At 36.6% G+C, this 24,558-nt stretch overlaps 11 protein-coding genes across 11 annotated transcripts; all 11 read left to right on the plus strand.

Moving 5' to 3' along the window:
* Positions 1–820: 820 nt before the first annotated feature.
* TM35_000151080 (dynein arm light chain) lies at positions 821–1,543 on the plus strand (the record flags this gene model as incomplete). The annotated part of the gene is made up of 1 exon (XM_029025760.1): positions 821–1,543. One exon carries the CDS (start codon positions 821–823, stop codon positions 1,541–1,543), a length of 723 nt encoding a protein of 240 aa, XP_028882743.1.
* Positions 1,544–2,380: 837 nt separating this feature from the next.
* On the plus strand, positions 2,381–3,157 carry TM35_000151090 (Triosephosphate isomerase, glycosomal; the record flags this gene model as incomplete). The annotated part of the gene is made up of 1 exon (XM_029025761.1): positions 2,381–3,157. One exon carries the CDS (start codon positions 2,381–2,383, stop codon positions 3,155–3,157), a length of 777 nt encoding a protein of 258 aa, XP_028882744.1.
* A 1,354-nt stretch (positions 3,158–4,511) lies between these two features.
* On the plus strand, positions 4,512–5,417 carry TM35_000151100 (uncharacterized protein; the record flags this gene model as incomplete). Its single annotated transcript, XM_029025762.1, has 1 exon — positions 4,512–5,417. The coding sequence occupies one exon, from the start codon at positions 4,512–4,514 to the stop codon at positions 5,415–5,417; it is 906 nt and encodes a 301-aa protein (XP_028882745.1).
* A 420-nt stretch (positions 5,418–5,837) lies between these two features.
* TM35_000151110 (uncharacterized protein) lies at positions 5,838–6,572 on the plus strand (the record flags this gene model as incomplete). The annotated part of the gene is made up of 1 exon (XM_029025763.1): positions 5,838–6,572. The coding sequence occupies one exon, from the start codon at positions 5,838–5,840 to the stop codon at positions 6,570–6,572; it is 735 nt and encodes a 244-aa protein (XP_028882746.1).
* A 1,082-nt stretch (positions 6,573–7,654) lies between these two features.
* Positions 7,655–7,993, plus strand: TM35_000151120 (uncharacterized protein; the record flags this gene model as incomplete). The annotated part of the gene is made up of 1 exon (XM_029025764.1): positions 7,655–7,993. The coding sequence occupies one exon, from the start codon at positions 7,655–7,657 to the stop codon at positions 7,991–7,993; it is 339 nt and encodes a 112-aa protein (XP_028882747.1).
* A 1,358-nt stretch (positions 7,994–9,351) lies between these two features.
* TM35_000151130 (DNA polymerase theta (polymerase domain only)) lies at positions 9,352–12,285 on the plus strand (the record flags this gene model as incomplete). Its single annotated transcript, XM_029025765.1, has 1 exon — positions 9,352–12,285. One exon carries the CDS (start codon positions 9,352–9,354, stop codon positions 12,283–12,285), a length of 2,934 nt encoding a protein of 977 aa, XP_028882748.1.
* Positions 12,286–12,663: 378 nt separating this feature from the next.
* TM35_000151140 (uncharacterized protein) lies at positions 12,664–15,138 on the plus strand (the record flags this gene model as incomplete). The annotated part of the gene is made up of 1 exon (XM_029025766.1): positions 12,664–15,138. The coding sequence occupies one exon, from the start codon at positions 12,664–12,666 to the stop codon at positions 15,136–15,138; it is 2,475 nt and encodes an 824-aa protein (XP_028882749.1).
* A 663-nt stretch (positions 15,139–15,801) lies between these two features.
* Positions 15,802–18,183, plus strand: TM35_000151150 (putative minichromosome maintenance (MCM) complex subunit; the record flags this gene model as incomplete). The annotated part of the gene is made up of 1 exon (XM_029025767.1): positions 15,802–18,183. The coding sequence occupies one exon, from the start codon at positions 15,802–15,804 to the stop codon at positions 18,181–18,183; it is 2,382 nt and encodes a 793-aa protein (XP_028882750.1).
* A 598-nt stretch (positions 18,184–18,781) lies between these two features.
* TM35_000151160 (putative protein transport protein Sec31) lies at positions 18,782–20,320 on the plus strand (the record flags this gene model as incomplete). Its single annotated transcript, XM_029025768.1, has 1 exon — positions 18,782–20,320. One exon carries the CDS (start codon positions 18,782–18,784, stop codon positions 20,318–20,320), a length of 1,539 nt encoding a protein of 512 aa, XP_028882751.1.
* A 321-nt stretch (positions 20,321–20,641) lies between these two features.
* Positions 20,642–23,176, plus strand: TM35_000151170 (putative cell division cycle protein; the record flags this gene model as incomplete). The annotated part of the gene is made up of 1 exon (XM_029025769.1): positions 20,642–23,176. The coding sequence occupies one exon, from the start codon at positions 20,642–20,644 to the stop codon at positions 23,174–23,176; it is 2,535 nt and encodes an 844-aa protein (XP_028882752.1).
* Positions 23,177–23,677: 501 nt separating this feature from the next.
* Positions 23,678–24,058, plus strand: TM35_000151180 (uncharacterized protein; the record flags this gene model as incomplete). Its single annotated transcript, XM_029025770.1, has 1 exon — positions 23,678–24,058. One exon carries the CDS (start codon positions 23,678–23,680, stop codon positions 24,056–24,058), a length of 381 nt encoding a protein of 126 aa, XP_028882753.1.
* Between the last annotated feature and the right edge of the window lie 500 nt (positions 24,059–24,558).

A 24,558-nucleotide genomic window follows, 5' to 3' on the forward strand; every position in this document is an offset into this window, starting at 1 on the left:
CACCAGCGGGGCTACACCGCGGAGTGGCGGGATTTGAGGAATCCAATGCGGCCGCCAGAGTTCCCAACACCGTGGGAGCGCAAGTACAAACAATACGCACGTGGACAACATCCCTCGTATGATATGGTGTACGCAGGACCAATGCCAGAGATATTCCCGACCCGACACGATTTCCGAAAGCCAACACGGTGGGACTTTCATGATGTTGAGAAACAAGGAAAGTACAAGACTAGTGGGCCGTATTAGGGGAATTGGGAATAGGTTGAATGGAAAGAAGAAGAAAAGAAAAAGGAGAGGTGGATAGAGGTTTGCGTGAATGTGATACTGGGAAGTGCAATAGGTTGAAAAGGAAAAAAAAAAAAAGAAAAGAAGAATGAGAAGGATGCGAAATATACTAGTGAAGGCAGAGGTGGAGAATAAAAAATCAAAGAAAGAAAAGAAAAAGGGGATTGCGATACCCATATTTTCAGAAAGACATTGGAGACATTTTTTCGTTAAAAGGAAGTGGCCCGAAACCACAACATGAAAATGAAAAGGGTGTACTACTACTTTTATGGATGAGGAAAGAAAAAAATAAAGAAAAAACTTATTTGGCTTATCCATTATTTTTTCTCTTTTGTGCTACTCTTGAGGTTTTTTTTTCTATTTTTTTATTTCTCTTATTTAGCAGTGGAGAAAGGAGTGAAGTATATTTAACTTTAAAACAGTAAAAAGGACGAATAGAGTGAATCGAGAGAGGTGACAATAAAAGGCGTAGATCAAGGTGAAGATATATTAAGAAAAAGAAGAAGAAAAGAAAAGAGCGAAATCTGTGTGTGTTATGTCTGTTCAACCTTCTTCTTCACGACCAACATTGGTGAAGTATGAGACGCCAGTCCTTCTCTCTGAGGTGAAGCGAAAAAAGGCGATGAGGGATAAAAAGCGAACAGGATTAGGGCCACAGGTTTCCCCACAGCCAGAGGATGTATTGTACAGTATTATTCCACCACGGGAGTATGAGGAAGGAGGTGAAAAGTGGGTGCAGTTTGTCTCCAGTACTCCAGCCACACGACTGGATGTGATCAATCTGCAAGAACGTCTGGACTCACTATTACAGGAACGACAAGCACGTGAAACTGGAATATGTCCTGTTCGTGAAGAATTATACCGACAGGTATTTGAGGAACTTATTCGTCAAGTAACAGTAAATTGTGCAGAACGTGGTTTATTATTATTGCGTGTACGTGATGAACTCCGTATGACACTTGATGCCTATCGTTCCCTTTATGAGAGCAGTGCGGCTTTTGGTATGCGTAAGGCCTTACAGGCGGAACAAAGTAAGATTGAGATGGAAGCGAAGATACGCGCTTTAGAGCGTGAGAAGGAGGAATTGAAACAACAGGTGGAGGAATTGGAATCTCGTTGTGAGACTATTCAAGAACAAGAAGAAGAACGTCGACTGGAAGAGGAAAAGAAGCATAATGAAGAGGTGGCGTTCTTTCGTCGTACATACCAGACCCTCACGGCTAACCTGCAGACTGTGTGTAATCCCACAAAGACATGAGTTGTGCGGTTGATGGATGGAAAATAGGGTTGCAAAAGAAATAAAAAAAAGGGTGTGAAGTGAAGAAAAAGAGAAAAAAAAACAGTATGAATGAATGAGTGAATGTTGGTGGTGGTCGTGTGTGTATGTGTGTTTGTGTCTGGGGAGTTGTGTCTGAGATGTGCGGTATCACAGAGAGAGAGAGAAAAGGAGAGAGAAGAAAAAGGGGATTGAGAAAGATATACCTATTCAGATGCACAGATAAGAGGAATATTTTTTTCTCTCTGTGTTACAGATGTAGATGAGAATTATTGCAGAAGGATTTGTTGATGGCAGCATCCTTCAGCAGTTGCGTGAATAAAGAAAAATAAAGCATAGAAGGAAACAAACGGGGTAAAAGAGAGTAAGAAACCATAACCTATTTATATATAGATTTCTGTTTCTTGTTCTTTTTTTTTCTTTATTGTTTCATTTCTGACGAACATGTAGAAGGTACTGTACAAAGATGGTATATTATAAGTATGGATGCTTGGAAAGAGTATATTTATTTCTCTATTTATCTATTTCTTTCCTTTTTGTTTCTTTAATGTATGTATATGTATGTGTTATTATTTTATTTTATTTTTTTCTATTATCTCTTTTTTTTCCCTAAAAAATATATATACTTTCATTCTCACCTACCTATATCAAACATATTACGATATTACACTCCCGATATATCCTGAAAGCAAATCTTACAAGCTTAAAAACCAAACAAAAAGAAATAATAATAATAAAAAAAAACAAATTCTTCAGTAAAATACAATCAAAGAAGAAAACTCCATAACAACCAAAGAAAAAAAAAAGCCCAAATACACAATGACAAGCAAACCACAACCTATTGCGGCCGCCAACTGGAAGTGCAACGGCACACAAGATTCCCTTGCATCTCTCATTGAAACCTTTAATGCCGCACAGATTGATCATGATGTGCAGTGTGTGGTGGCCCCAACATTCCTTCACATTCCCATGACGAAGGCAAAACTCACACACCCAAAGTTTGCCCTTGCGGCGCAGAACGCCATTGTAAAGAGTGGTGCCTTCACGGGAGAAGTTTCTCTTCCCATCCTGAAGGACTTTGGTATTAATTGGGTGGTCCTCGGCCACTCCGAGCGACGGGCCTACTATGGTGAGACCAACGAGATTGTTGCCGAGAAGGTTGTGCAGTCCTTATCGGCTGGATTCTACGTGATTGCCTGCGTGGGGGAGACGCTTGAGGAGCGGGAGTCTGGCCGCACCGCTACGGTTGTGCTCACACAACTCGCCGCGATCTTAACACGCATGCAGAAATTGCCGCAGAGTGAACAGCGAACTCTGTGGAGTCGATTGGTGGTGGCGTATGAGCCGGTGTGGGCCATTGGCACCGGCCGCGTGGCGACACCGCAGCAGGCACAGGAAGTCCACGCCCTTCTGCGCCAATGGGTGCAGAGTAAAGTGGGCGGTGATGTCGCTGCGCAGCTCCGCATTTTATACGGAGGATCTGTGAATGCGAAGAATGCCCGTACATTATATCAGATGGCCGATATTAACGGCTTTCTGGTGGGCGGAGCCTCATTGAAGCCGGAGTTCGTCCAGGTGATTGATGCCACCAAGTAAACAACTACTATATATATATATATATATATATATATATATATGGGTTGAAATGCAAAGGAGAAGAAGAAGAAGGAATGAGGTAGAAAGCATCTGGGAGAAATGGGTGAAAAAAGGGTTAATGCAAGAAAGAGAAATAATAAAAAAAAAATTTATAAACAAATATGATAAAGATAGGTACTGGGATATCACTACATTAAAAGAGAAAGAGAAAGAGAAAGAGAGATGTGGTATTCCCTACTAGTAAGCTGTAGTTTGTTCTTGTTCGTGTTTGCCTTTAATTAATACTACTTTTCTAGGCATCATTACTCTACAGTTTGCCTTTTACATGTTAAACGTGAGGGCGGGAGGAGCGGAAATAACAACAGCAATTGAAGAGAAATTTTATTTTTAAATGTGATAAAGGTTAAAGAAATGAACTGAAAATAGACAGCTATACGGTAAAGAAAGGAGAACAAAGAAAAAGAAAAAAAAATTTTTTTTCTTTTTCTCTCTCTGTATATGTTTGCTCTCGTAACAAAAGTGAAAAAATAAATAAATGAAAAATGATGAGAAAGATAATAGGGCGTTGAGCGAATTCTTTACTTTTCATGGGAACACAAAAGAAAGAAGAAAGAGAATGGGAAAAAAAATAGAAAAAGAAAGAAAAAAAAAAAAAAGAAAAAAAACTAATCAGTAGATGTAGTTTAATGCTGAATGTTAAAGGCACGTGTGTGGGTGTTATTATTGTTTTTTGATAAAACAACTAGACACACTTTCCTTTTTAATCTCGGAAGTTAAATTAACAAGAAAGAAAGAAATACATGGATGGTGATATGTACTATTTTTGTTTCTATTATTGTTATTGTAGCTGTTTTTTTTTTGTTCTTTTTTTTTCTCTTTTTTTCTTTATTTGCGTTTTTTTTTTTTTTCTCCTTTTCTCCTCTTTATTCGTTTCGTTCTTTATTTATTTGTTTATCTTTCAATATATTGCGGGATTTGTTGTTTTTCTGTTTCATTATTATTATTTTCCTCCTCTTCTTTACTCCTGTGAGGAGTAAATAGAAGAACAAATCTACTGAAATACTTCTTTTCTTCTTTTTTTTTTTGTTTCTTTTCGTTTATTTTTCTTTCCACTGTTAACATTTAAATAAGAACACATAAAGTGATACCTCCTGACGGGTGGGTGGGGAGTGTATTGTGTGTTTCTTATTTGATTTATTCACAGAGTAGCGAGAGAAGAGGAAGAGAAAATAAAAGAGAATAAGAGTTTATTTACATTTCGTGAGAAGTCCTGCGAGTTGAATTTTAAAGGAGTATATATCCTTAAGGAATTACTTAAAAGTTCAAATACATCGTGGGTATATATATATATATAATGGAAAGATTAGGGTTATCTCGAATGACGGCTATACGATCACTGCCGTCCTCATCACTTTATAAGAAATGTTCTCCAAATGAATACACCGCACTTTACTCACATTATAATAATAATAAGAATTCACTTTATATATCTAGACGTTCTTATTTTTGGCCGTATAATGAAGACTTTGTACCTAAAGGGGCAACACCAAGTGGATTTCAATCTAGTAGTTCACCAGAGATGCGAGCAAAGGTATTACGTGAATATGCACTTAGTCCTCTCTTTGGTTCACGTGTGCCATGCTGTACACTTGGGACAATGCGAACTGCAAAAGAAATGATAGATGTAAAGAAGGAAATGGCATTATTATTATGTGATATACTTCGCATGAAGGCTGGAAGTATTTCTTTAGGTCCACTGGTGCAGACAAGAGAAATGATGTTGTATAAACATAATACACCGCTTAGTCCACGACTTGGGGATGATCACTATCGTAATATAAATGCCTATGGACGAAAACCAACAGCTGCACGAACACTCATGGATGTATTTCTCCCAGAAGAAATACCATTAGAAGAAGTGGTGGCAGTTGGATATCTTCTTAGTGAGAAACTTCATACAGTTATGAAGGAAGTAACACATTCTGATAGGAATACGAATAATAATAGTAATAATAATAATAATAATAATAATAATAATAATAATAATAATGGTGGTAGTAGTATAAATAGAAGTGAGAGTCTGAGTGAGGAGACGTGTAAATTGTATGGATTGGAGTATATGCGTGAGCTGGTGATTGGATTTGGTATTTCACACTGTGAAGTGCCGTTGTTGGATGATGGTGGATTTGAGTTCGCCGCCGTAACGAACAGTGAAGAGGCGGATCGCATTCTGCAGCGTTGGCAGGAACGGGATATGTGAGAAAATCACATACAGAGAGTGGGATTTTACGGTTTTTTCTCTCTCTCTCTTTCTCTTTTATCACTATATCTATTTATATCTATTTATATCTATCTATTATTTGATATGGATAATAATAATAATGAAAGTTATATGGTATACTTCTATAATCTTTTTTTCTTTTCTTTTCTTCATTATGACTATAAATAACCCTTTTTCTCTCTTTCTCTTTTATTTATTTATTCTTTTCCTGCTGAAGAAGTATATAGATATACATTATTATTATTATCGTTCATAGTATAGAAGCAAAGAAAAAAGACAAAAAGACACATAGTAGTATTAAAACAACAACAAGAAGAACAATATATACATACATATATACATATATACATACCCAAAGAAAAAAAAGAAAAAAAAAGAAAAAATAAATAAATAACGCCAATGCCCCAATATCAATATCAACCCCAACACCACCGTCCTCCTCATTCCCGTTTCCTCTCCATTCTCTTCCTTCTCCTCCTCACACTACATCTACAATCGCGGAGTAATGGTGATCTTATTATTATGGGCGCCGCTGCCTTCCGCTTCACTGCACAGCCGGGCCGCAAGTGTTTCACCGCAGAACTCCCGGAGCCCGGCCGTTATATCGTCCACTACCGCATGCCGCGCAGTCTCACGCCTCTCGTCTCCGTCGCCGTCTCCACCCGCAACGGCCGCGCGTTGTTGGAACACCCCACCGCCGTGCCGAATGCCCGTGATGTGATTACTGTAAATGAGGCGAATGATAACACCATCGCGGTGTGTTTTCACATTTCCAGTAAAGCCCCACTCACCGCGGCGGCTATGCACATTACATTAGATGTGATGGATGCGGAGGAGGCGGAGTTAACACGGCAGAAGCGGCAGAGTTACAGCACCTCCAGTCCCATTGGTGTAGGTGTGGGAAAGGCAAGTGGGGCTATGCAGCAGATGCAGTATATATTTAACACCGTTATGCAGATTCGATTGGTGTACATTCGACTACTCAGCGTGGATGAAGATATTCGATATTCCTTTGATGATATGAATGCGGTGGCGTGGTTGTATGTGTATTTGTTTGCCGCAGTGGCTTTACTGATCGCACTTGTGGGGTACTTTCGTCTGCGATTGTACTTTCTCCGTCGTAAATATATTTAGAGAGAAAGAGAGAGAGAGAGAGAGAGGAATTGGGGAAAACAATGTCATTGTTTTTTTTTTTTTTAAGAAGGTGCAAAGTTTAGAAAAGAAAAAAGAAAAAAAAAGAGAAATATATATATATATTTGGATATATTTGTATATATGTAAATAATAATAATAAATGTGTCGAATGTGTGTTTCTACATTCCTTTACTTCCCCTTGGTGATACATTTATGAATAATGAGGAATTCATTAAATAAAAAAAAAGAAAGAATAACTTTGATATTGTCGAGTATTAAGAAAATAATGACTATGTGTATACCTTCAATATAATAATGATTGTAGAAATAAAGGAGAAAAGAAAAAGAAAAAGAAAAAAAAAAATAATTGCAATGAAATACTTTAATAATGTGCTTATTATTCTTTTTTTTTTTCGTTGTTGCTGTGGTTTACTTTGTTACAGTGACTAAACTGACTTTCATGAAGAGTAAGAGAGAAACCCTTCAAACTATTTTTTTTTTGAAATAAATTTACTTTTATTTATTTATTTTATTTTATTTGTTTTCTTTTTTGTTTGCGATTTTATCTTCTTGTTAACCCACATCATATGCATTCCATATTGCCTTCCCTCTTTCTTGACTGTACACATAAATGTATACTCTATCTATTTATCTATATACTGTATGTGGATAATTTGTTTTTCTTTTTTTTTTTGGCATTTCACCTTCACTTTCTCTCAATAATAATAATAATAATAATAATAATAGCAGCAGAGGAAAAGGGGGGAATAGAAATATATATATATATCTATCTGTATATATATATACTGAAGAAAAGAAAACAACGACGAATATAAATCTTAACAACAACAACAACAACAAAAAACAGCTAACAATCACATCATCAAACAACCGCCTTAAATAAATAAAAAAAAAAAAAATACGAGCAAAACAAGAGAAAAAAGAAAAGAAAGAAGTAAAGAAAGAAGGGAAAGATGGAGCGACCCTCATGGTTGCCATTTCCTTTTATCCTCTTAGGAGTAGCATTCATCCTGTTACTCATCTACTTTGTGGTTGGAAGTATAGTCCGCTATCATAAAGGCATGCGGCAATTCCCTGAAGTCCTGCCAAATTATCGCTGTTGGTGTGGAGTTGTGAACGGCATTTTAGTCATCCTCACCTGCGGCCGATATAGACCAGGGCGTGGTTTCCGGAATAGTAGTAATGGTCTCTATTATCATAATAACCATTATAATCCCAACAATAATAATAATGGAATAATGAGTGGAGGAATGTTTCCTTCAGGGCTGCATGGGAGAGGCAGACATGCACGTGATTTGGCGTTTGAGGCGCTGCAGAGTGATTTGGATGAAGAGTTCAGTGATGAGGTGGAGACGGCCATGCAGCCAGCGGCCGTTGTGAAGATGCGGGCAGTGACATAGAGAGAAAGAGAGAGAGAGAGAGAGAGAGAGAGAGAGAGAGAGGAATAGGGTAGTGATGTGTGTATATACCTCTCTTCCTTTCTCTCTTTCTCTTTATTCTCTCTTTGTCTGTTTTTTATTATATGGATATGATTTCCTTTCTTTGTTTGTTTGTTGCGTTTTGTGAGTTGTTCTTTATCTAACTCTTTATATATATATATATATATATATATATATATGGAGTGGTTTACCGACTATATATATCCAATCTTGTGATGAATAGCATCATTGATGATTGTGGTGCTGTTGTGTTTATATTCTCGATGTTTTGCTCTTTTCTTTTTTTATGTTTTTCTTTTTCTCAGAGACTCCCATTGAGTCCTTCATTCATTTATTTTCTTTCTCTCTCTCTCTGTATATATATATATATATATATATATATATATATATATATATATATATGTAAATACTGTTGTTTGAAGGAAAGTACGAAAGAAAAGGAAAAAAGAAAGATACAGGGAAGAAGAGAAGAAAAAAAACATTTATTTTCTTTCTCTCTCTCTCTGTATATATATATATATATATATATATATATATATATATATACAAGATTGTAAATACTGTTCTTTGGAAGTGTAGACTTCAAGTACGAGAAAAGACGCTTATGTTAACGCATCATCAATAACAACATTAACCAACAAGAAAGAAATAAAGAAAGAGAAGTATTAGTAGTAGCGGAAGAGAAGATAGCTTATAATTTCCGCAGAGAAAACAAAACAAAAGGGAGAAAGAGAGTGATATATATATATATATATATATGAACTGTATACAGTAAACAAGAAGAAGGAATAAGAAAAGATATAGAAAAACAGAGACATTTATAACTTTCTCTTTCTTTCTCTCTCTCTCTCTATTTCTCTATATCTTTTTCGGTGCGTTTATATTTACCTCCAAGTGTTTCAATTACTTTTTTTTCCACTTTTATTGCTGTTAAGAACAGAAAATGGAAAAAAAGATCATCTTTTTTCTATAATTTTGTATATGTATATACACTAAATTGTATCTTTCTTGTATATATTATTTCTTTTTTCTCTCTTTATTTCTTTCTTTCTCTCTTTCTTTATTTATTTATTTATTTCTTTATTTCTTTTGTGTTGTGTAGAGAGAACTGTGTTGACGAGGAAACCCACGGGGTGTATTTAATTCATTCCACAGGGAACGTAAAGAAAAGATTAGACGGCAGAGTGTTTGGCCCCTCCTATTCTTCTTCTCTCTACAGTCACTTTAATACCCAAATCTAATAGAAATATATATATATATAATCATTAATATTCATTACAATAAGAATAAGAATAATTTGTAGGGGTATTTATTTTTAAATGCATCAGTCATTTCGTTTCCAACGAACACCGCGTGGTTCCCACAATTCCGTTCTCTTTTGGGCCTTTTCCCTCGTGGAGTCTCAACAAAAACAACAAAAACAAGAGGAGAAGAAAAAGAAAGAAGAAGAAGAAGAAGTTGAAGAAGAAGTTCAGTCATTCAATAATGTAGAGAGGGAAGTGAAACGAACCCGCAGAGAACAGGTGACTCCACAAGAAGTTGAAGAAGTTATAGAAGTAAAAGAAAAAGATCATGTAGAAGAAATTGTAGAAGAAGAAGAAATAGAAGAAGTCGAAGAAGTTGTAGAAGTAAAAGAGGAAGAAATAGAAGAAATAGAAGAATATGATGATGATGAAGAAGAAGAAAAAGTACCTTGCACGGTTGCCTCTCCCACTATAGACCCTGCACGGCGATATGATCCCTATCGATTTAAAGATATCCTTTCAGTGAGTGAGTCTTTATTAGAAGGACTATTAGGCCCAGTGGCAATTGATGTGGAGTTAAATGGCAACACAGCACTATTGCGAGAACCGGAACGATTTGCTGCCGCTCTTCTTTCAATGGAACAGGCGAGTACTTCAGCACTGCAGAGTTTTCACGCATCTATACAACTCTTCTTTACAGTGCGGGGAGAATCTTATTATACCTTACAGTCTCCTGCAGTCTATACACACAGTAATAATAATAATAATAGTACTAGTAATAATAATACTAGTACTAATAGTACGATTTGTTCACCTGTTGTGTTTCTCGCCAAACTTCTCTCTGCTCCTGCGGTAACGAAGATTGTCCTGCACGCCTCTTATCTCTATCGATTGCTTTTTCTCTTTCTCGGCACAGACCGTGTTTCTCTGCGTAATGTAGTGGATGTGCACGTATGGTCTACAGTAATGGGCCGTGTATGTGGATCACATCAACGTACACCGCCCTGTACACATATGGAAGAAGTATTGGAGTTTATTCCACACACCGCAAAGGAACGAATAGCATTATTATTACAAAATGCAAAACTCGCTGCTCAGTATGATGAGACTATGGGGAATGAAATAATAACAGAAGAAGAAGAAACTACTATCACTACAAATAGAATAGGCGAAGGTGAAACGCATACCACTATATCCATAACGGAATCTTCATTATCTGGTGTAAAGGAATTACCATTACTTCAATTAACAGAACGACTCAAATCCCTCTCTGCGCTTTACGCTTATTATGAGGAATATTTACAACCATTAAAAAGTAGTGGGGCTGCAGTGGGAACGACTTTTATGTCTATTGCGACTGTATGTGATGTAGAGACTCGTGTCTGTTTTCTCTGTGCACTTATGTCTTATCATGGTATATTTGTAAATAAACATCTGTTGGATTCTATGTTAATGGATTTAGATAAACAAGTAGATGCCCTCACACAAGAGGGAAATGAAGCTCTGCAGACTTTACGAACATCTATAGCTTCAAGAAGGAATAAAGAAGTTAACACTACTACTATTACCGAAGTAGATGTAGAAGAGGTAGATATTGGAAGTATGAGATCTGCAGAACTTGTAAAGTTATTACGAGAAAAGTATACTTGTGTGTTAAATGAAAATGATAGTTATGAACGGCAACTCCAACAACTTTGTACATATCTTTCTCATCAAGGTTGTGTAAAGGGGAATGTAGCGTATATATGGTTGGCTATACATGAAAGACAAGAGTTTAGACGATCATTAATGGATGGATTTGTAAAAGGTGTAAGTGTTCATGCACGTATTATTCATATTCCACACCAAGAAGAGGAAGAAACAGAAACAGAAGAATTAAATGATGAGAATAAGAAGGATGAATCTATCCAAATTGAAAATAATAATAATAATAATAATAATAATAATAATAATTGGAAACGTTCTCTCTTCTTCTCTGTTCACCCCAAATGGGCGGTCCATCACACCACCACAGCCCGATTGTACTGTTCAAAGCCCAGTCTGCAAACATTATCTAAAAAACCAGTTCTCTGCCGTACAATTCCCCCATCTATAAACTCAATCTCATCAAACTCAATCTCATCAACATCAACAACACCAGCAGTATTAATAACAAAAACACTCTTAAGTAATCCAGAATGGACTCCACGGCATATTTATGGTGCCCCACCCGGATGTACACTCCTCTCCTTTGATTTTAACCAAATTGAACTACGCCTGTTAGCACACTTAAGTGGAGATGAACTTCTTATACAACAACTCCGCAGTGGACGAGATATACTTGCAGAGATTGCACGTCGATTGATGGGATTACCGCAAATAGATCAAGTCACTCCATACATGCGGCAGGCTGTGAAGGTAGTGGTGTATGGAATGTTGTATGGAATGGGACCAGAGTTAATGGATCAACGTTTACAGAAATTACAACAGGAATCATCCATAGATACAAATAATAATAATAATAATAATAATAATAATAATAATAATACCAATAATAATAGTTTAGGATTGAATGCTCGTCAATTTCTACAGGCTTTTCAAGAAAGTTATCCTGCCGGACATGCATTTTTAAAAAATACACGAATGACTGCATTTCATCAAAAACGTTGTGTTACATTAAATGGTGTTCGTGATTTATCAAGTGAATCAGATGGGAATAGACGGAAACAAATTGCCATTGCACTTGCCATTCAAGGCGGAGCTGCTGTTATTCTTCATTATGGGATGATTGCTGTACATGAGAAGCGGCATACATTTCTTCCACACTTCCCTGCAGCGGCTGTGGCTCTTGTGATGTGTGTTCATGATGAACTTGTGTATATTGTGCCGGACGCTGGTGTTTCTATAGTGGCACCACAGATAAAAAGTGTATTGGAAGAACAATCTTCTTTATTATCATTATCTGTGCCATTACCCGTATCTGTACAGGCGGGGAAATCTCTGGGGGAAATGGAACCACTTGTTCTTTGAGTATAATGGAGTTGGTATACATATATATATATATATATTGATGGAGAGTTCGTGTGTTCATTTTGTTTGCTTTTTTTTTTCTTTTTAACCCTATTACATAGATTTTATTGATGTTGTTTTCTCTCCGCTTGTGCTTTTTTTTTTTTCTTCCCTTCCTTACATGTTTAGACAAGTTCAATACAATGAATATAAATCTTTTTAGTAAAAAAAAAGAAAAAAAAATGCGTACCCTTTTCATTAATATATATATATATATATATGGATCTCATTCATTTCTATGTTATAACTATTCATTATGTCTTTCTCTTCTTTCTCTTTCTCTTTCTCTTCTTTGTTATTCTCTGTAAGTATATATATATAGCTGTAAGAAACGAGTAAATGTCCGTCTTTACTTCACTACCACAAGTACCACCTACAGCCGTTCCAACTGTTCCCGTTGCGTTTCCTACTACTTTCAACAGCGGTGCTGGTGGTGGTGTATTCTCTACATCCACAGATGGATCTCAACAACAAAGTAATCCACCGCCATCCTCTGCGTTTTCTTCACATAAGATGCCAGCCGTGTTTGCCTCAACATCCCCAAACAATTCTACTCCACCGGCGGTGTTTCTTCGTAACTCTATGATGTCTATGCCCAATAGTGTAGTAGGATCCACAACCCCCATAAAGCCTGTGCCCATCACTACAGGAACTAATACTAATAATAGTAATACTAGTATTAGTAATACTGCAAACTCTTCATTTGGAACTCCTCCTGTTTTTACAGTTTCTTCACCGTTTGGTATTTCCAATCCGGCGCCGTTGACAACACCTGTGAGTCCTTTCACCGCTAGTAGTATCCCAGCTGCACTCCTTACTACTACTACTACTACTACTACTACTCCTACTGGTAATAATAAAAATAATAATAATAATATTAATATTAATAACGATGAGAAGAAGAAGAAGAGTAATAATAATAATAATAGGATCACAGGTAATAACAGTCATACAAATGTGATGGCCACTGCCCCTTCTGTTCTCGCTGGATCTGCATTTCAACAAAATCTTCACAATAGAGAAATCTCACCCGCTGCTGTTTCGCCTATTCCCGCATCTCACACCGCCCATAATAATAATAATGAAAGTCTCTGGAATCATTCATCGCATCATCAACATCATCAACATCATCATTTTGCCCGGAGTTCACCGCCTGCATTTCCGAGAGATTCTCATTCTGCGGTGATGTTTAATCCAATGTCTATCGCTGCCAAGCGGGGAAGAGGCGGCGGGGTGTTGAGCGGCAGAGGCGCCGGCCGCGGGGAGTCAATCTTCACACGCGCTGCAGTTCTGCCAAACTCCATCCACACATCACCTTCTGCAACTCCACAGGCAACAAAGCATAGACATCATCAATATCAACAGCAGCAACAACAACCATCTAATCAACATCAGCAGCAACAACAACAACAACAATCATCTAATCAAGAACAATATAAACAGGGTGTTTCCGATACAAAAGGGCAACTTCTCTCTACACGTGTATTTATTGCTTTTATGAATAAAATATTAGATGAAAATGAGACACGTCGTGAAGAGGCTGCAGATATACTTGAAACGGCTTTCTTTGGTGTAGTGGGAAGTCATGGTTCTGCGGAGTTTCCAATAGCATTACAGCAATTACTATCCGCATGGAGAATATTAAAAGATAGTCGTTCACAATCGCTTTCAAAGGGAGAACATTGGGTGGCACTCTTTGCACTTGGTTGTCATTTAAACTTTGTTTCTAGTACTATTCGATCGGCTGAAAGAGAACAACAACAACAATCATCATCACAACAAATAAGTGATGGGAGTCAAAGATCTATAGTATTAAATCATAAATGGTCTGTGCTTTCAAATAGTTGCACTTATGCTAATCTTCTCTGTGATATTTGTTTACAGTTATGTACAAATCAAAGTGAGAGTCATATGCCGTATGGGGTATTGCCACTTATTTTACGACGAGCACGAAATACATTTGAATTAGCGAATGATGAAGGTGTTTTTAGTGTTCAAACAAATATGAAAACTATTCTTCTTAAACTTCATCGTCATGTACGAGTTCCTGTAATACAACAAGAACCTCAATCTATTGTAGAACGTCAACGTGTGGCTTCTTTTGCATATGTATTATCTGAAATGTTATTACATTCCTGTGCCCCTCCAGATAGTAATATGTTTATTCAATCATTTCATCAATACTGTGGAGATATGGTAGAGATTCGGTGTACATTATATCATCATAATGCGCATAATCTTTTACAAGAACCTCTTACAGATGTTGCCATTGAACAGGCGATGGAACTCTTAGCTCGTGCGTATGTGATTTTACCAGATACCGCTACAGAAAATAAACGACTTTTATTTGTAAAAATGACGGCATGTGGATTAGCATTAGGAAAGATACCACCAGTAAGTGAACAAGATCTATTTAATTTAACAGAATTGGATGATTTAATTGTTGCTGTTCAAAGTTCTAATATGAGACTTTTTAATGCTGTAATGGATAAAAACTCAGAGTTTTATGTACGATGTGGAATTCATAATGTTTTACAAGTGGTTGGTAAACGTATTTCACTTTTAATGGTTGTAAGATATTATATGAATAGTTTTTCCAGTCGTTTACCGGTACAAGATATGCTGGATTACTATCAAATGCCTTTAACTTTACAAGAGGGATGTAATGTTTGGTTACTCCCATTACTTGTGGAGAAACGTATTAATGGAGTGATGGAGAGTGGAGTGTTAGTCCTTAGTAGTGCTAATCCATTTGATGAATATAATCATGAAATGTTGAAGGCTTTCGCTGCTAAAAACGCCTCTGTAGGTTAAATAAGAAAAAATATATGTGTTTTCACTTGTGTAAGTATATTCAAGTGAAAATGAATATAATTAGAGAATGATGATACTGATGGTTAAGGAATGAATGCAAAGTGGATGATATTGTAAATAAAATGAAGAGGAAATAGACGCACATTAATACTATACTCCCATATATGTGTTTCTGTTATTGTTCTTGTTTTCATTTTTTTTTTTTCTCTCTCACTCATTTATATATATATTTCTGTTCTTCGGGTTTTTTTTTGTAATTTAATATGTTTATATGTGTTTTTCTCTGTTTGATCTCTCTTTTTCTTTTTGTTCTTTTTGTTCTTTTTCTTTTGGTGTTTTTTTCTCTTTTTCATATGTAGAGAGTAATATCCGCTAAGAAAAAGAAAATAAACCCGAGGTGCGGAGAGTCATAGATTTCTTTGTTTTTCTTTTTATCAACATAAAAAAACAGGAACGATTACTTGTTTAACGAAAAAAAAAAAAGAAAAAGAAAAAAAAAGAGGGAATACACCTGCGTATTTCTTTTCTTTTTTTTTACATTTCTACAGATAGATATAAATATAATAGAAAATAAATAAATAAGAAAGATTTATTTATTTATTTTACTTAATTGAAACCCAAACGAGAAGAATAAAAAAAATAAAAAAAAAATAGAGATAATTGATGGAGGCGGATGCGGGATTAGTGCAAGTCACTAACTTTCGCGGTGGTGGTCTCCCTGCCGACGAGGATGTGGAGCGACAAGAAGATGAAGCCGTAGACTTAAAATTAATATTTAAAGAATTTGTTGAACGATTTCGTATTCATAATGATCATTTATATATGGAAATGCTGCGAGCAAACCTAGCTGGTGGTTTATTCTTTATGGAAGTTGAAATGTCACATGTGCAACAGTTTAGTGGAACTCTCTTTAATGCCCTTCACTCAACACCAACACGAACATTACCATTATTTGAACACGCCTTATGGGAATTGGCATTAGAGCGAAAACTATTTCCATCCTTTAGTAGACAAAGTACCGTACAATTACAATTATACTGGGGAGTTCCACCGACACCATTACGTCAATTAGCTCAGGCTTCTGTGGCTCGTTTAGTTTGTATAAGTGGTATTGTTGTGAAGGCGAGTGCCTGTCATGCTCGTTGTGTGAGAGCGGCTATTCAATGTACGAGTTGTTTAAGTAAAACGTATATTGGCGGTGGACGTAATATTGATCTTCCACCGCATTGTTTAGAAAATGGTGGACGCCCCAATGGAGGAACTATGGGAGGAACTATGGGAGGAGGAGGAGGAGGAGGTCAACGTAAGTGTAGACCGAATCCGTATACATTATTACCAATGGAATGTGAATATGAAGATCAACAAATTATTAAATTACAAGAGTTACCTGAGGATGTGCCTACAGGTGAACTTCCACGACATGTCACTGTAGTGGTGGATCGTTATCTTGTGGATCGTGTGAGTCCTGGATCTCGTGTGCAGGTGGCGGGTATTGTATCTGTACAAGAGAAACGTGGTGGATTAGAAGGGAATAAAAGAAATGGTAAAGGAATGCGTGGGGCTGCGGGATTACGAGCACAGTATCTTCGTTGTGTAGGTCTTATGTATATTACCGCAAAGGATGGGGGAACATCTGTGCAGAGTGTCAATCAGAACTTCTCCTCACGTGTACGTTCACAATCATTAACATCATGGCAGGCAGAGGAAGAGGCGGCATTTAAACGGTTTGCAGAACAAGGACGTGTATATGAACGATTTGCAAAGAGTATAGATCCTGCTATTTTTGGATTAGAAGATCAGAAAAAGGCAATTGTGTGTCTTCTCTTTGGTGGAACACGAAAAAAACAAGGAAGTAATTATTTACGTGGAGATATGAATGTACTTTTTATTGGTGATCCATCTACGGCGAAATCTCAATTACTAAAGTTTACAGAGAAAGTTGCCCCAATTGGTATTTATACTTCTGGTAAAGGCAGTAGTGCAGCTGGTTTAACAGCATCTGTTATTTCTAATGGAAATGGAGATTTTGTATTGGAAGCGGGATCTATGGTATTAGCAGATGGTGGTGTTGTTTGTATAGATGAGTTTGATAAGATGCGAGATCAAGATCAAGTGGCTATTCATGAAGCGATGGAACAACAAACCATCTCTATTGCCAAGGCAAATCTTACAACAATGTTAAATAGTAGAACTAGTGTATTAGCTGCGGCGAATCCTACTCTTGGAAGTTATGATCCATTACGTTCTAATGAAGAACAAATGGATTTTCAAAGTTCTATTTTATCTCGTTTTGATCTTATTTTTAAAGTTATCGATCCACGTAATCCTGATATTGATAATCGTTTAGCTCAACATGTAGTAAATCTACATAAGGGTGGTAGTGGACGACATACCAGAGGTTCCACTTCTTCCTCTTCTTCATTATTACCATCATCCTCTTCCTCATCTTTTGCAGGATCTTCTTTAAATGGAATTGTGGAACGTTCCTTCTTTACAAAATATGTTTCCTACGCCCGATCCACACGGCATCCACGTATTTCAGAAGATGCCATGTCAGTATTGTTAGACTTTTACGTACAAGTAAGGCGAGAGGCTCATCAACAAACATTAGAAGCTCTCTCTTCCTCTAATACCGCATCTGGGGCTAAACCACAAACTCCTATTATTCAAATCACCGCACGTCAATTAGAAAGTTTAGTTCGAATTACAGAATCCATGGCTCGTATGCGTTTGGATGTTCTTGCCAGTCGTGCAGATGCGGAAGAGGCCATACGTCTCTTTAAAACGGCTACTGTAGACGCCATTAAAAGTGGTGTCTCTGATCAAACCATGACGGCTTCGCAGAGTGAATTAGTTCTTCGCATTGAAGAGGCGCTTCGGCGGCGAGTGGCTTTGGGAGCGACAGTGGAACAGAATAGACTCTTGTCGGAAATGGCACGAATGGGATTTGATGTGAAACTGGTGGAGCGTGCGGTGTATGCAATGGTGAAGCGAGAGGAATTGGAATGGCGTAAACAACGTACATTGATTCACCGATTACGATAATAAAAGAAAAAAAAAAAAAAAAAACATTACGGTAATTTATTTGCATTTACATCTCTATTCTTTCTTTCTTCTTTCTTTCTTCTTTCTTTTTTTTTTTTTTTTCGTTCGTCTTATTATTTCTCTTCATTTCTTTATATATATGTTGTGTGTATGTGGATATATACAGAGTATACCATCACGGTGTTATCCGATATATCAGCAGGTTTATAAAGGGATAAAGGATAAATACATATAAAGAGTTTATAAAGAGAGATTGATAGATAGATAAAGAGAGAAAAGAGTATTATGAAGTACTGAATAATATTCTTGTGAGAATTGTGATACAATTAGGTACACATAATGGATGGGATTCTGAAAGTATGGACCCTTTGTGTATTTACTTATCTCTCTCTCTCTATATATATATCCCTCTATGTGTTCGTTTTCTCTGTTTGTTTCGTCATTTATTTAATATCACCGTTTATTATTTGACTGTATTAAAATCTTATTTCATTTATTATTTATTCTTTTTCTTTTTTTATTCTTAGCGTCACTTCATTTAACGGACGAAACGAATAATAATAATAAAGAAAAAGGGGATAGGGATACAGTTTTATCAATGTCCGAACGAGATCAAAAAACACAAGAAGAAGAATATGAAAAACATCCATCGAAACGAGATAATAAAGAAAGAAAACAACATCGATTAAAAAAACGTAAAATAGGCCGAGAAGCATCTTTAGCCGATAAAACGAATAATGATCATAATAATAATAATAATTCCAATTTAGTGGAATCACTCTCTGAGTTTATAATCTCATCTAAACTACGACAGAAACTACAACATATATGGAGTATGATAAGAAGTACAGATCCCTTAGAAGAGGAGAAGAAGGAGAAGAATATGAAAGAGGAACTCATAGAAGAAGTTCAAGTGCCTCCATTTAAAGTGGGAACTTTAGAAATGTATAAACGATTCCCAAAACAATATGATCTTCTTATGCGTCGACATAACTGTGAGGCATTACAGGATTACCTACATGAAGTTTTAACTATTCTTCAAGAAGAGAATCACAATAATAATAATAATAATAATAATAATAATAATAATAATAATAATAATAATAATAAGGATGGGTATTCAGAAGTTCCTACTTCTTCTTCTTCTTTATTAGAGAAAAAGGAGGGATTATTACATGTATTAGACTTTGGTTGTGGGACTGGACGTATTGCGAGTATGCTTTGTCGGCATAAGTCTGTTGGTGTTGTTTACTGTTACGATGCGGAGGAGGCGATGCTGCGTGAGTGTGTAGTGAATGTCGTGCGGACAATTGCGGAATCACGGCCGGATGTGTGCGGTGTGCGTATTCATCGTACCCCAGATACTATTAGAACACATATGAATAATAATAATAATAATAATAATAATAATAATAATAATAATAATAATAATAGTGATAGTGATAGTGATAGGGATACCAATCTCACTGGGGAGAATGAGAGGATTGTGTATATTGGTGAGTCTGCTGATCAATATCATAATAACAATACTGCCGGCTTTCCTCCACGTGGTGCATTAGTGATGGATTTGTGTTTGCGGCCAGTGACGTTTGCGGCATTACAGCGTGGGCTCCTCTTTCCCTGTAGTGATAACACACACAGTCATCCTCACATTAGTAAAAATAATAATAATCATCTTTGTAGTGATCACCCGCGTGCAGATCTTGTGGCTTGTGCGTGGGCCCTCTCGTACGTTATGCGTGCGGCGTGGGGCGGTGAACGTTGGCATGCGGCGGTGGATGCAACCGTAGAGGCTCTGCGGCGACTAACAACATCCACACTAATAATACCCCATTCCTCTTCTAGTAATAATAATAATAATAATAGTAATAAGAAAGGACCTGCGGTGGTAGTTGTAGAAACCCTCGGCACGGATGCGGAAGTCCCCACACGCCACAACACACTTGCGGATCGTCTGGAGATTCAACACGCATTTGAGAGACGTTGGGTACGGTGTGATTACAACTTTAGTAACACAATAGAGGCTGTGCAACTCACACGGTTTTTCTTTGGAGATGCGATTGCACGTCGCATTGAGACGGAGCAGCGGACTACATTGCCGGAGTGTACTGGTATATGGACTCAGTGGGGGAAATGAGAAACATTATATATATATATATATATATATATAGATGCCTTTTTTTTCCTAATGTTTGTTATTATTCTTATTGTTATTGTTATTGTTACTTTGGTTTTTTTTTTTTCATATTCTTCTCTACTACTAATACTTTATTTTACTAATGAATACAAATTACTTCTTTTTTTTTTTGTACCCTATATAATCTCCTGTTTTTTTTTTCTTTTCTTCTTTTCTATTACACCTTCTTCTTCTTTCTCCTCCTTTTGATGGGTGTAAGTAGGCAGGAAATCTTTTAGGGTTTGTCTGTCTCTGTCTGTGTATATATAGATATAAATTATTATGAAGGTTCTCCACACAAAAGCGGCCACGGAGCCTATTCTTCTCGCTACCACATGTCACAATATGAATTTATTTGCCATCATCACACGATCCCTCGTTGTGGTGTATCGATCAACTACTCTCACTGTAGTAACTACACTTCCTCTCACACAGCGAGAAGATGAGATAACGGTATCCGCCTGTTGGTCACCATCTGGTCGATTACTCGCAATTGGACTGCAGTGCGGGGATGTGTATATTTTAGATGTGGAGAGTGGAGATCTCGTGCGGCGATTTGTTCCTCGTAGAAGTTTGGCATTCACAGAGAAAGTGTCTCGTCCACCCATTCCATTAGGTGAAACTGCTCCTACTGTTACTAGTCCTAGTAAGAATAGAAAGAAAAGTTATGAAAATGAAAATGAGGATGGAGATGATGATGGGGATAGTGAGTATGATAAAGAAGTAGATCCACTTAAAAAACCTCCTATTTTACCTATTTCAGTAAATGAAGCTATTATCGCATGTACATGGACCTCCGTTCCTTCACGTTTATCCGCAATGAATAGTCATAAAGAATTATGTTTACCTCTTCGAGTTACTGTCTCTTCTCCTATTCTTGAGGAAATGGAACGTGAAAATGAGTCTACTGTGTTATTATTACTGGATCAAAAAGGATCTTTATGTTTACTTCCTGGTGGTATACAGGAGGCAACTGTAATGAAGGTTTCTCTACCATTTTTATTAGATCCTATGCGAATGCGAGTAGAATCATTCCTTGTAACAATGACATCTACATTAGAAAAAAATGACCTTTGTGGTAGTAATAGTAATAATAATAATACGAATAATAATAATAATAATAATAATAGTAGTGGTATTAGTATTAATAGTAATAGTAATAATAATAATAATAATGGTATTAATTATTTTCTTAGTGATTGTGGTAATACTGCAATCACACATGCAGGATATATGGTTTTACAAGAAATTGGAGTAGCCGGAACTGTATCCAATACTTCATCACAATTAATACGAATTCCTCTGGCGGATGTAATTGCAAGTGTAACAAGTAGTGAAACAGTTGCATTTTGCTGTATTGTGGAGTATTATCGTATGGGTAAAGTTTCCTATCAAAATGCCCAAAGACGTTGGTTAAAACTTCTTCAAACAGTTCGAAATGATTTATTTTTACCTCAACATGCCATGTTATTACGTGATGCCCTTGTAGAGGATATTACTCATCCTTCTAGAGGAGATATGTCAGCATACTTTAATAAATTAAATCTTACTACACTTACAAATGATATGGAAGAAATATCACGTCAATTTGCTGAACTTATTCTTCAAATCTCTAATGTGGCTTATCGTTGTTATGATATTGCTCTTCACATGTCCCAAATGCATTCTAGTGATAGAAGACGTCAATATCTTTTAATGGATGTTATTGGATCTATGCGAGAACGTTGTAGTCATTTTATGCGGCAAATGCGATTAGAAGCCGATCATGAGAAGGAACTTTTACAGTGGGTAATACAACGAGCCTCACTTTTAACGAGTAAAACTCCACAATCTACAGAAACCGGATTTATTTCTCACCCACCATTACGAGCTGTACGGCATCCTTCACTACTTCGATCACTACATCGTATTGAACGTGGTAAATCCACAACACTTCCATTATTAGATGAAATAAGTCCATATGGAAGAGAAAGAGGAGAAGAAAATGAAGAAAGAGATGATAATGATGATCAATTACAACAAATAGTACAAGAATATCTTTTAGGTAAAAGTGAAACTTTTGGAATTGTGGTACCTTTATTGGATGTAGAAAACATTGGACCTATTTTCAAACGATATTGTGAAGTACTTCCCACAGAAGAAGAAGAAGAAGAAGAGGAAACATCATCAGCAATAGTCTCCATAAGAGATAATATTCAGGTACAGGCTGTTACCCTTACACAATCACAACCTATTGTTCCCCTCATGAGTCTCTATTCACCAGTACTCGATAATAATAATAATAATAATAATAATAATAATAATAATAATAATAAAGGTATATGTCTTGTAGCCCAAAAGGAATTTAATATTGTCGATATCTCACCTTTACAACTGTCAGCAACAGGAACAGGAGAAGAAAATAGATTTCTTTGGTGTGGTGTAGTAGATGAGGGAGGTCATTCTGTACTTTTGTGGGAGCGATCAACGGCTTCTCTTACAGGTGGTGGATCAGAACATGCATTAGTGGTAGTATTAGTGGATGAAAGTGGTGCTATTGAACTGCAGACCTTGGATGAGGATGAGGAAGAAGAAGAGAAAGAAAAGGAAGATAATAATAATAATAATAATAATAATAATAATAATAACATTAGAGTTGAAGGATCAGCAGCGGCTGTGGGAGGAGGTGATGATGGGATTGAACAGAACAAGTATGCTGTACTTGAAATTAAAGGTATTTCTACACGTTATCTACGAGCTTCTGTCAGTCGTGCACGTGGGTTTGGTGTGTTTTATGCAAAGGAACGATTTGTGGTTCTTGACTTCTACGTTGGTTAGAAGATAAACGAAAAGAGGGAAAAAAAAGAGAAAAGAGAAAAGAAAATAAAATACATATGATTCTGTATAATTGCGTATTCTTGCATACTGTTACAACAGAGAGATTTATCAATGTATTTTTTTTTTTTTTTTTCTTTGCCTTTTCTTTTTCTCTTTTCTTCTTCTTATAGATACACAGAATGAATTTTTTTTTCTTTTTTTTGACTATAATTATTTTTTTTTTTTTTTGATCAGTGTGATTATACCTTTTTTCTCTTCCTCTGCATATTCTTTTGTGTGTTTATATAATAATACATATTCTTTTTTTTTTCTCCTCGTTTCTTTTTCTTTTTATTTGCCTTTTATTTATTCCTGTTTCTATTCGTATATACACTGAGTTATAACAGGGCTACCAAAGGCACATACACATACGCACGTAAAATTCCTTCTTTACTCACGTGTATACACACACACACACACACACATATATATATATATATCTAAACATTAATATTTTGTGAAATGTCGGGAAAATTTAGTGAGTTTGTGGAGAAGTACCACATTCTGCCTGTATACCGCAGCTCTCTCACGGCTGTGATGACGGCGTGGGGATGGGTGAGTGAGCGGACGTGGCCCATTTACTCCACTGGTGTGATTCTCTCCGTTCTCTGCATGCTGGCCTCCGCGCAGGAGAAACAAATCCTCGCCGACCACCTCTACGGCTGCGATGCGAGATTCCAACAGCAGCAGGAGCCGAAGGAGAAGGAGGCGGCCGCGCAGGCGGTGGAGGAGGCCCGCAAACTCTTCCACGAGGAGTCCTCGCAGGGAGTGAAACAGGTCGTGTGGATGCTCCCACGGGATGAGTTTAGGCGCGAGTATGAGGAACGACACGGCAGAGCGTAAAGTGAGAGAGAGAGAGAGGAAAAGAAAAAGGAAAATGGAGGAAAAAAGAAAAGAAAAAAGGTAGCAGAACGGAAAGACGAAAGAAAAAGAAAAAAGTTTAAAAAAAAAATCAAAAAAAAAAGAATAAATGAAAGAAGTGATGATGATGATTATGATCGTGATGGTTATGTGGAAGTTGAGGTGTAAAGAGAGAAACTCTGAAGGAAAGTAAAAAACAAAAAAAAAAAAAAGAAAACTAACAAAGGATGATAGAAAAGTGACAGCTTTACTGTAGGAGAAAAACACCAATGGGATGATAAGAAGAAGAAGACTGACTCTGCGTAAGTTCTATCTATGTATGTATATAATGTTTTAGTTAAACATAAAATATACGTACAAAATAAAATAAAAAATAGAATACAATTTGGAGTGCAGGAATAAGAAACTCTTCATAGGAGCTGTGGAAATGTCAAAAGATGTGAGGCATCGTTATGGTGGTTATCTCTGTTTCACCGACTTTA

Source organism: Trypanosoma theileri, assembly GCF_002087225.1.
Source record: "Trypanosoma theileri isolate Edinburgh chromosome Unknown TM35_Tth_15_V1, whole genome shotgun sequence".
In the NCBI taxonomy this organism is placed as follows: Eukaryota; Euglenozoa; class Kinetoplastea; order Trypanosomatida; family Trypanosomatidae; genus Trypanosoma; species Trypanosoma theileri.